Raw genomic sequence first — 12,374 nt, forward strand, 5'->3', positions numbered from 1 at the left:
TTGCAATGTGAGTTATGATGCATCTAAAAATGTTGTCATCCTACTTATCAGTTTATTCCAGACATAAATGTTTTTTGAAAACTTGCAGTGACAACAAATGCTCTGGGAATCAGAAAGCCACACCTTTAACTAGTTATCTTCCCCGCTTCCTTCCCCTCTTACCCCACCTGGGAAGAATTCCCTGACCAGGAGCGCACCCCTCCCCAACGACTCCCAGGCCCGCAGCGGAGCTCGTTTTCACACTTCCTATGACAAAAGATACGTCATCAAGACCATTACCAGTGAAGACGTGGCCGAAATGCACAACATCCTGAAGAAGTACCACCAGGTAATTTTTCTTGATCTTTATTTGAAACTCTGAGAAGATTACCATACATAACGATTTCTCACCAAGGCCAAAGATTTAAATATACAGTTAGAGAACAAGAAGAACACATTTCGCATAAAAATCTCCTCTAACCCAGTGTCCTAAAATTACAGTGGCCAGATTCCTGGCTGTTAACCTTTAGGCATGCTTATGCTATAAAGGTCATTCATTATCTATATAACATTTTAACCTAAATACTCTTGTGTAGTAGTTTCAGTTATCACTGCTCTGAATTTAAAATCATTCAGCTTAAGATTTGGCAACTTTTCAGAAGATTTTATCTGTGCCAGAGATTAGATATTGACCTTTGAGCATACATCCAGTTGACACCTCCAAATTCCATTTTGCTGTCACTGGTCTCTTCTGTCCTGGCCCCAGCAGGGCCAGCCCCACTCACATTCTGCTACAGAGCAAACTCTCTGATTTTAGAAGGTGAGTATTGGTCTGCTTCTCGCCCCCTTTTCATCCCTGAGCATTATGTCTTGGTAATCACTGGAGATAAAATAGACTACCCTTGGGAGCAGCAATCTCCCTCTCATGGAATAAATTCCAGCACAAGCTTCCCTGGTAGAGCACATGTTCCCAAGGCCCAGCCCGAGCTGTAAAAGGCCTCCTTTATCATGTAGTATAAGAACATGAACTCGTGTTGAACAGTCCCCCCGTCACTTACTAACCATGTGACTTCTGGACTTGGTTGTTTTTTTAGAGACGGGGTCTTGCTCTTTTGCCAGGCAGAAGTACAGTGGCGTGATCACAGCTCACTGCAGCCTCAACCGCCCAGGCTCAAGCAATCCTCCTACCCCAGCCTCCTAAGTAGCTGGGACCACAGGTATGCATCACCATGCCTGGCTAATTTTTTAAACTATGTTTTTATAGAGATGAAGTTTTGCTATGTTGCCCAGGCTGGTCTTGAACTCTTGGGCTCAAGCAGTCCTCCCATCTTGGCCTCTTGAAGTGTTAGGGTTACAGGTGTGAGCCTCCACACCTTGCCTGGACTTCAGAGCCTCAGTTTCTTTCTTTATACTATGGGGATAATAGTAATACCTAATATGGATTCTAAAGATTAAATGGGAAAATGCATGTCCAGTATTTAGCAGTGTCTGTCACACATTAGATACTCAATGTGTGGTGGTGGCCATAGCGTCACTATCATCAAGATGACATCTATGGTATAAAAATAACAACTAAGTCACCTTGAGAAATAGTCATATGGTATGAACATGTCTGCTATTGCAACACCCCAGGAATCATCTTTAGAACTAGTGTTTAAAACTCACACACACATTGTTGCTTTTAGGATCTTAGCTTGAGCTGTCATAAAAACCCGTAGACTGGGTGGTTTAAATGACAGAAATGTATTTCTTACAGTTCTGGAGGCTGGAAGTCTGAGGTCAGGATGCCAGTATGGTCGGGTTCTTCCTGGTTTGCAGACAGCCAGCTTCCCAGTGTATCCTCATGTGTGTTGATAGTGGCAGAGTGGGTGGGACAGGATCGAAAGCACTCTTCTGTCACTTCTAATAAGGGCACTGATCCGACAATGAGGGTGCTAACCTCATGACCTAACTACCTCTCAGAGGCCCCACTGCCTAATACTGTCACTTGGGGATCAGGGTTTCAACATAAGCATTTTGGGGGACACAAACTTCCATTCTTAGCGGAATCACACTGTGTTTTTAACTTAAATAGCTCCCGCTCCCCGAAAGGTAAAAATTGGTTGTCACAAAGAGTATTCAAAATAAAATGCTGCAGGCCCTGACTGCATTAATAAAAGGATTCTCAGAGTGTAAACAATCACACTTATTAAGTATCTGCTTTGAAGGCAGCACTGGTCTGGACTTGTGAGCTCCTAGACGTCTGTTTAAACATCCCTCTAAAAGCGTTACTTTACGGTCATGCGTGATGCTCTGATATCGTGGATTCTTCCTTGGCAGTTGCCTATTCTTGCAGTCTTTGAAAATATGATCAGTTGCATTTTGCTTGCAATGAAGTCTGTAAAAACCTTTGAGCAGTATTCTGTTTCTTGAAACTTGGTACCGCCTCTAATTTGTTTTCTAAAATCGTTAGCCTCTAAATTCACTTAATATCTAATAAATCTTTTATAATAGGTATTCCTTTTGAAATTTGTTCTACTGCTTATGCTGCTGTCTCTTATTCTAAAGGAAATTTTAAAGTGGCAGGACGGTACCTGTGAGGGAGAAGACATGAGGCTCTGTTATTTAAATGAATTACAGGTTGCAGCTTTTAACTCTTCACCTTTTAAACTGTCTACTCTTTCATTTGTTTCCCCTCTGGAAATTGATGTCAGGCTCATACATTCTTTTTATACTTTCTTTCAGTTGCCTCAGAACATTCAAAGCAAAGTGATACCTCATGACGGATGAAAACATATTGTTCTGATAAGTGGCTGTGATACCATGCTAATAAAATGTGACACACAATTGAAGTATCAACTTCTTGATGACAACATTGAGTTTAGCATCCTTTGACTTTATAAAAATCACAATTTGAGATGTTTTCTCTGGGGTAGTTACTATAACCTAACACAGGGATTTGACATATCTCCAGTGTTACATGAAATAAATGTGGGATCAAAATAAGTCTATTGACACCTCCCAGGAGCTTTAACAGTATAAAGACTTCCGTTTGTTCCAGTGCTACAAAACTGTTGTCTTCTTGGTGTTTTCTTTATTCAGAAAAGTCTCCTTTATCCAACATCTATATTTTTTTTCTTTTTACAAACAGAATATTTTAAATATAATTTGCAGGGTCTTAGTGACTGCGAATCACATTATTAATATAAATTATTTAAAGGGCACTAAGTTGAAGTCAGGAGACAGAGATCCTAACCTGTTATGAACTGCCTCTTGGATGATCTCTGAACTCAGCTTCTGTACCTGCATTTCATTCATTCATTCATTCATTCATTCATTCATTCATTTATTCGTGTATTCACTCTTGACCTTATTCCAGAAAGGATTTAAGGTGGCCTTCAAAGAAGTTGGAAATACAAGATAGAATAAATGAAAAAAAGAAAAGGAAGAGGCAGAAAGATAAAGGCACAAAATGGAGCCTGGAATGAGCATAGACATTCATGTCAAGATGACCAGCATGCTTGATACTTTGAGTCTGTTGCCAAGGAAAAATGTAAGTGGTCTTGGTACTAAGAGCCGACAGAGTTGACTCTAAGGAGTTCCCCACAGGGAAGACACAGGACACCTGACCTGATAAAACAACATCCTTGCTACAACCTGAGACACATACAAGAATGCCAGAGAACTTTAAAAAATTATCCATATAGGCTGCTAATTAGCAATGCAGGCCATGTATAAATACAGCCACAGTCGCCGCACCATTTGTTTTGGTTTCTGGTTTTGCCAATTTGTCCATTTTAAAATTACATTTAAAAAAAGGACAAGGAAATGTATGGGTGACACAAACGTTGACCATTGAGGATGAACATGCCACTTGTGTACATCTCAGCAAAATCTCATATAGAAGAGGTTTTTAAAAATACAGCAAGAGTGAAGAGTAACCGTGTTAATTCCATGATCAGAGAATTCCACAGAAACCTCATAAAAGGCTTATCGTCCACACAGCTTATCTGATACTGACCTGTTCAGGGTGACTCCTGCCAGGCTCACTGAGGGCAGGGCCGGGACCTCACTTAGGTTGGCGGAATTCCTGAAGGAAGTTCAGGTCCGCCGAGTCATCAAACACCACACCTGCAGCAGTTAGCAGAGGCCACACCAACGTGTATTGTACATTTAGTAAATGCTGTTCTGCAGAGAAAGGCTACAGTGCACACTGGCTGCCTAGCCCTTTGCCAACCTGGCTTCTATTGGAATGTTCTTCAGGCTGTTCTCGTATGCCACTTCCTTACAGGGTTTTAATGAACATTACAGGGTAGCTAGCTCAGCCTGGCACGCCCTCGTGTGGTTCTGTGTGACCGGACATAGGCCTCTCATTGATAACCCCAGGGAGGCCTATCAAGCTTTGTCTTCCTCTCCCTAGGGTCTGAGATGCTCAGAGGTGTTTGAGGTATGTGTCAGGCCTTCATCCCACTTTATGTGGGCCTAGAGTACTTTTAGGGTTTATCCTGGAAACTTTCCGTCTCCTGCTTCAGTAGTGATCATCAGTTCCTACTTCTTTCTCCTTGCTTGTTGTTGCTCTTACCTTGGAATTCTCTGGGCTTCTGAACTTTCCAAGTCTGGACAAGTAATGCAGCTTGTTCAGTTGTGTATCAGGCATTGAGAAGTTCTCATAGAGGGTTTCTCCTGTAGCATGAATTGCATGGACTTTCTGACAGCTTTGGTTACCCTACAGCCCTTTTTTTTTTCTCTTTTCCTTGGTTTTTGTTTTAATGCAATGCAGCCACAGTTGCAACTATATTCTGGAGGGTTAAAATTACCCCAGGGCCAGCCTCTGGAAAAGTAGAACATTGCTAGTTATTTGAATGTTTGAATACATTCTTCCAGAGATTAATTTTCTGACAAACCACCCTTCCCAGCAGTGTGGTGCGGCAAGTGTTTCAAGAACAAGGACTTGGAGCCAGCTAGCCACTTTGCAGTCCCAGCCATGTCCCTGGCCAGTGGCATGACCTTGGGCAAGGCACCTGCACTCCTCTTGGCCTATAATGTTTGGATAATAGTACCCCCTTCCTTTGGGTGTTGTGTTAATTAGGTGAATTCATATTTATAACATGCTCAGAGCAATGTCTGGTATATAAGAAGTACTAAATGGGCCAGGCGTGGTGGCTCACACCTGTAATCCCAGCACTTCAGGAGGCTGAGGCGGGTGGATCATCTGAGGTCTGGAGTTCAAGACCAGCCTGGCCAACATGATGACACCTCATCTCTATCAAAAATACAAAAAAGAAAAAATTAGCTGGGCCTGGTGGTGCATGCCTGTTGTCCTAGGTACTCGGGAGACTGAGGCATGAGAATCGCTTCAACCCGGGAAGTGGAGGTTGCAGTGAGCCAAGATTGTGACACTGCACTCCATCCTGGGCAACAGAGCAAGACTGTGTCTCAGAAAAAAAAAAAAAAAAATTAAGAGAAGGAAAAATACAAAGGGCTAAATGAGTGACTGAATCAGATTTTTAATTAAATATCTTTCTTGTATTCAATTTCCTACACCTCAGTGTTAAAATCATTCTAATGTGGCGTTAGGTCCTTAACTCTTTTAATCCACTAGGGGGCCTGGTTTCTGGTAGGCTGTGGCACTGATGCAGAATTACGAAGATTTCAGCCATAAGGAATTAGATTTTCCCCCCAAGTTCCAGTATCATGCTCTATTCTTTATTTCTTGCCCAAATTCTACCCCAATGTCTACTCTGTGCAAAGAAAGGAAAGCATCATCTCTCAGACCAATGGAGAATTTATATTAAGCACAGCAAACTTTCATAAATTTCACTTACTTCATTTGGTTTTCTCTTACTTGTAGTTGGGAAAATAATGTTGTGGTGTAAATATCCTTTTCACATTTCTGTTAGGCTGTAAGGAACTCAGGTCTTATGAATGTTGATTATCAGCTGATTAGCTAAACAATGTTAGAACATTCAAAAAGGACAAAATTGGTAAAGAACCAACTTGAATGTCGTTTTCTCTTAAATCGACTGATTTTTCCCCCCACTGACCTGAATTCTTTGGGAGCTTTGTTATCATACTGCTTCAACTTTAATTAAAATTGAAAGGTATTGTTCAGGTGCGGTGGCTCACACCTGTAATCCCAGTGCTTCGGGAAGCCAAGGTGGACAGATCACTTGAGGCCAGGAGTTCAAGACCAGGCTAGCCAACACAGTGAAATCTTGTCTCTACTAAAACTACAAAAAATTAGCTAGGGGTCGTGGGGTATGCCTCCAGTCCTAGCTGCTCGGGAGGCTGAGGCATGATAATCACTTGAATATTTTATTTTCAGTTGAATCAATTGAGTGTTTTAATAGCTTTTGAAACACAGTGTTTTAATTTACTTTTTAATTTCAAAGTGACTGAATTAATGCGTAAAATTGATCAATATAACTGAAATTCCTTTCTTATCCTTTTATTTGGGGAACAATTAATACCTTTAGTTGAATCCAGAAGTTTCACCCCAAAATCTGAACTCCCTGTTAAATAAGCTAAGCACCTCAAATTTCAGTCAAGGATTTTAGGGTAAGCATGTGACTTCTTTGAAACCACCTCAGACTATATCCGCTTATCCTTTCCTGAAGGTCAGAGATGCTGGTGTTACTACTCAAAGGACGAGGCTTCAGTAGAGCAAAACTGAGAAAATAGGGACCGTAGAAGCTAAGAAAAAAAACAAAAGCAAAAGAGTGGAGAGGGTTACAGCACCGAAAGAGAAAAGGTTCCACGTGGCATCAGTGCTTCCTAGACTTTCATCTGGGCTGTCTCTGACTGGGCGGGTCTGGAGGGGCCATGGGGCAGGGAGCGTCTGGGAGTCCGTGGAGGTCGCCTTTCTATCAGGCTTCCAGGTGATGCTCATGTGCCCCTGTGAGTAACAGGGAAACAGAACATTCTGAGCACTCAGTTCTGAGTCTGCTCTTTGGCTCTTTTGTCCATTTTTCTGGAGGAGTGGTCAGTTGAAATTTGGAAAGTATTTGGATACTCTCAGTGCTGTAAGTACCATGAGATTACGAGATAAACACAAGCTCCCAGTAGACCCCCTGCTGCCATCGGAAGTTGCAGACACATCTTGCTTCTCTCTAAGAAACGGGGCAGGTATTTGTCATCTTGGGAGTTCCTGTGGCCTGAGCAGTGAGTGTATCGTAGCTTGCTGATGGCGGCATTTGTAGCCCTCTCTTCCCAACATGGTCAGCCATTTGGTCCCAGGTTTCGCGGGGTGCTGCCCAGCGCACTCCCCAGCATGCTTTTCCTGCACCACTTCTTCCCCAGGGTCTGGAAGTTCTGCAGTCCTTTTCTCTTTCAGCCTCACCTCTGTCCTGTTTCTTGAACGTTACATCTTTAACATGCTCATCCTGGCTTCCCATCTTTAACTTTTCTTTCCCATTTTCCATGTCCAAACATCTCTGCCCAATTCTAGGTGAATTCCTCAAAATATATCATCCAGTCCTAAGTCTCTCTTCAACTGTATTCTTTACTTAATTATTTCAACAATTAGCTTTTTTATTCTAGATGTTTTCCAGAAGATTTTTCAAAATCTGACAGTTCATTCCTGATAGTTTCTTGTTTTACAGTCATCTCTGAAATTGCATCTTTGGTTTCTTTGAACATTGTGTGCGTCACTGTTCCAAACCTATTCCTGAGAGTCCCCACCTCCGTAATTCCTGGGAGCCTGAATTTGTTGTCTCAGTCTGCCGACTCACACACACAGTGACTCGCCCAACCAGATGCTGACACAGTTTGGGGTTAACATGTTGATCAGGACCAAAGCTTATGTAGGGAAGAGGAAAGAAGTGAGATTGGGCAGAGGGAGAGGTCAGACTGCCATGCTGGCCCAGTCAAGCCTCGGCTCACCTCGCAGGGCACTATGGAACATGCCCCCAGAGGCTCTTATGTTGGGCTGAAATGACAGGCTGCCCTCAGAAGGCAGACCTAGAAGGAGCTGCGTCTGCAGGCCTTCTGCTAACCGCACACCCTCAGCTGGGCAGCACGGCCTTCCCTGAAGGAAATCTGGGCATCCTATCCCTAGCTACACTTGCTTTCTCAGTGTCTGAGAGTCTTGCTGAACTCATAGCTTCATTTTCACCTCTGGAATGCTTGGGAAGGCCTCTGACTCTAATTTAGGGAAGCTCTTTTTCAGAGAGTTTTGTTTCTGCAAAAGAGGAGGGTGGGGAATCTCAGCCCTGGACCCTATCAGCACCCTTCAAGGGTTTTGGTGGGAGTAGGAGCCCCTGGACCTACTCCCTGACTATGCTGATGTCCTCAGTGTCCCTGCACCCATGTGTTCCTGACAGGCTCTGTCTAGCACCTCCAACACTTTGGCTTGGATCCCAGTTCCTCACATGCCCTCTGGCACACCAATTCTTGGGTGCACCTGCTCAAATGCTCAGCCCCCCACCCACAGGCATAGGCCACTCAGGGCCCAGCTCCCCATTGTGTGTGGGGTACAGAGGCCATTCTGGAATCTTCCTTCCTTTGATACCAGCTAAGCTTCCTGCCTGGGATGCGGCTCTCCAGAGGCCTTGGGCTTGTCAAAGCCCCCCGCCAGCGGTCATGCGTGGAACAGCCATTCTGTACTTCTTGTAACAAATGGCATCTGTACGTATGATAAAGCACTTTATTTTATCTTTTACAAAGTTATTTCATTTTTAATGAATTTTTTATTTATGGGTCTTCATTATGGTGTGTCACAAATGGAATTAGGCACATCCATGTGTGCATTTAGGCATTTCTGCATATCTCAGTACTAAGAATTTGTGTAAACACTACAGAAGAATGCTTGTTTCTTTTAAGCCTGATTTTGTCAAGCTTAAGAAAAGCAGTAAAGTTTTATTTGTTATATTTGCTTAAATGTAGTCATCCTCACTTTTTTTTTTTCCACTTCAAGACTATTAGAAATCAAAATAAATCATATTAACTGACACAGACCATTATCCCCAAACATACCAAGACATCCACTCAGAGGAAGTTGTCTTAGTTATTTATTTGGTCATTGTACACCAAAGCAATCCATAATTTCTGGCTGCCTAGACTTCTTTCTTTTCTTCCCTTACTTTCCTTACCCTTTCTTTTTCTTTTATGTAAAGTATGTTGTAGGAGTAGTCTATAAACATAGCCCGAGGCACAATGAAGATTATAGATAATTTAACCTTTCAGAAACATTAAATGAAACAAGACTTTACACTGAAGTACTAATTTGATGCTGTATTAAATTGTCACTTCAAGCTTTAAAAAAAAAAATGAGCGAAACATGATAATAACAGCAATTTCTGAAAGTCAGAGCTCAGGTTCACACTATCACGCAGAGATATAAATATTTATCTGTTGCAGTACATCACTTAGAACCCTCTCTGCTGCAACCTTCACTCAGCTGTGAATCTCTTAATGGCATTTCATTCTCCATGAGAAGAGCAACAAATCAGTCCTTCATAACCCTTGTTATTTTCGGTGAGTGCCTAAGAGCAAAGGAAACCTGGGTCTGGTGGCTGTTACATTTTATGTTTTTGAAAGCCTAATTCCATGACTTTAATTTATCATTGTGCATTACATTGCTAACAAGCCCACAGTAGTACAGGAAAAAGTTCTGAGTAATAAATAGGAAGGGAGAAACTTTACCTTTATTGATGACATCGTTTATAAGTCGATTTTTTTTTCAGACAGGGTCTTGGTCTGTATCCCAGACCGGAAGACAGTGGTGAGGCTCACCTTAGACTCAGCCTCCCAGGCTCAAGTGATCCTCCTGCCTCAGCCTCCCAAGTAGCTGGGAATACACATGTGCCACCACACCTGGCTAATTTCTTTTATTTATTTATTTATTTATTTATTTATTTATTTTTTGTAGAAATGGGGTTTTGCTATGTTTCCTAGGCTGGTCTCAAACTCCTGGACTCAAGCGATCCTCCTGCCTCGGCCTCCCAAAGTGCTGGGATTACGGGCATGATCCACCATGCCCAGCTATAAGCAAACTGTTTTTTAAAAAGACTGAAAATAAAAACTGTTAGTGTTGGAAATGCAGGTTACAGACCAAAAAAAAGTCAGCAAATAGCAAAGTTTCTAAGAGTACTCTTAGAAAGCAACAGAAGCTATTATGTGGAAGTAATGAAGGGAGGTGACAAAGATGTGACCAGCTATGACAGTGCAGAAGTGAACAGTACTTAATAAAAGGACTATTTTAATTTTTTTTTTTAAGAGATAGGATCTGTCTGTGTTGCCCAGGCTGGTCTCAAACTCCTGGGCTCAAGCACCCCTCCTGCCTCAGCCTCCCAAGTAGTTGGGCAAAAACAATATTTTAAAATGCAACCATAAGTAATATAGTGAGTTTAACACTGAGAATAGGAAAGCTGACCCCAAGAATAAGCGTGATTGATTTAGCGACATATAAGCCTAGGAAGAATTGATGATAATCAGGTTCACTTTTATAAAGTTTGAGAGTAGATTTTCAGCACCTGTTGAGATGGAAGTTCAGTGCCACAGCTGCACTGCAGGCGTCGAAGCCACCGCTCCAGGTGCCAGGCAAAGCTGCTGTTCGATGTGAGCAGAGGGCTTGGCTACAGGTAACCTGCAGAGCCCAGACAGGTGGAAATGACAGGTGATCATTGTACCACCAGGAAGAATGCCTCAGGGAAAAGCCCTGCTCAAGGAACCACTGAAAGGAACACTTTTCAGTATTATGTTCATGCTGCCTGTGCTCTCACAGAAGAATAAGCCCACTTATCTGGCTTGTGCTTTTAATTTCTGAGCCACACAGGGGACGGCCAGCGTTGCTCAGTGTTTGGTCCATTTGCGGCCTCATCTGCCTTGGGAGTTCAAAGTGAATACGACAGGAGTTGGCAGACTTACCCATTCTACAAAGGAGCCTCCCGGGCCGCATTGGAGCACTGCACCTGTTGAGTCTGTAAAGTGAGACATTACCATCACAGATAGAGACAACTGTGTTGATGATGTCCTTTTGCCAGTGGGGAAGGATTGCCTTGTAGCCACATCTAGACCATGGTTGAAAGTGAAAGAAATGTACCTTTCCTAAAGAGCAGCCCCAAGGACTAAATTAGAACTTTGCCATTCTTGTAATCTGGAAGTTAAATGTGCAGAAGAGAGGAAGCAAAGCCTCCTTAGATTGTCTTGTGATTGAGCCAACAGTGTTTTACAAAAGGTGATAGGTAGAATGTTTAAAACTTTTACAAAGAAGAGAATGCCTGGGCCAAATAATAGATTATCAAAAGTGTGGCATAGTCGTGCCCCCAGTGCATGCTCTTCTTGCTGTCTTTTATTTCGTTGAGATGGGGTTTTGCCATGTTGGCCAGGTTGGTCTCAAACTCCTGGGCTCAGATAATCCGCCCGCCTTGGCCTCCCAAATTACTGGCACTACAGGTGTATGCAACCACTATGCCCAGCCTCTTCTTGCTATTTTTGAAGTATTGTCTTACAAATTATCTTGTTAACTTGTCAATGATGTTTAAGTTCTTGAAGAAAAATGCACTCAGGGTTATGATCCTAGAAGCAACATAAGATAGAAATAATTTTTTGGTGTTTCTTTTATGTTTACAAAAATCTCACTTTATACATAAATACACACAGAGACATTGCAGCATTATTCATCATGGAGAGTCCTTGAAATTTGAATCCCTGGCATGCATTAAAGATATAATTCATGTCTCTGAGAGCATTTGGGGCACATACTAGGTGCTCATGGAAGTCTCCCTACCTGACCCCTTCCTGCCCCTGCCTGCCTCTGCCCTCTGCACCCCTCACCCCAGGGTGCTGGCTGCATTTTGGCCCTGCTTGAGTCATCAGCAGGCCCTGTTTCCCTTATCTCCACATGCATCAGAATGGGGTGTCTTTTTTTTTCTTTTTTCTTTTTCAGGCGAAGTCTTGTTCTGTCACCCAGGCTGGAGTACAGTGGTGCAACAATCTTGGCTCACTGCAGCCTCCAACTCCCGGGTTCAAGCGATTCTCCTGCCTCAGCCTCCTGAGTAGCTAGGACTACAGGCACCCACCACCATGCCTGTCTAATTTTTGTATTTTTAGTAGAGATGGGTTTCACCATGTTGGTCAGGCTGGTCTCAAACCCCTGACTTCAAGTGAGCGATCCACCCACCTCAGCCTCCCGAAGTGCTGAGATTACAGGCAGCAGCCACCATGCCCGGCCAGAATGGGCATCTTTAAGGCAGCAAGTTCCTCTGTTGTTTGTTTGGGAGCATCACGTCTAAGCAGTGTTATGCCCAAAGATCACCTCCCCTACAGAGGTGAGGATAGAGAGGAGCTGGAGGGGAAGGAGGCAGGCGTTTTCTAATTGCTGTGCACATGATTCTGTGGTTTAAAGAGAATGCCTTTTATCAGCTTTGTTAGTGCACACAAACTTTGGGAAGTTGAGAGAATTTTAAGTGTGAATC

General features: G+C 42.9%; 1 protein-coding gene across 2 annotated transcripts in view; it reads left to right on the top strand.

Annotated features, from left to right (window-relative positions):
* PIP4K2A (phosphatidylinositol-5-phosphate 4-kinase type 2 alpha) overlaps positions 1-12,374 on the top strand; it is a 166,775-nt gene that overhangs the window by 119,390 nt on the left and 35,011 nt on the right. Inside the window, exon 4 of one of the 2 annotated variants that reach the window (XM_032243887.1) lies at positions 176-328. The exons of the other annotated variant lie outside the window; for it this stretch is intronic. Coding sequence (XP_032099778.1) covers positions 176-328 — 153 coding nt within the window. The remainder of the gene's footprint in view (positions 1-175; positions 329-12,374) is intronic. 2 annotated transcript variants of the gene reach the window in all.

This window comes from Sapajus apella, unplaced genomic scaffold (assembly GCF_009761245.1).
Source record: "Sapajus apella isolate SASKATOON/1434 unplaced genomic scaffold, GSC_monkey_1.0 scaffold53, whole genome shotgun sequence".
Lineage (NCBI taxonomy): Eukaryota > Metazoa > Chordata > Mammalia > Primates > Cebidae > Sapajus > Sapajus apella.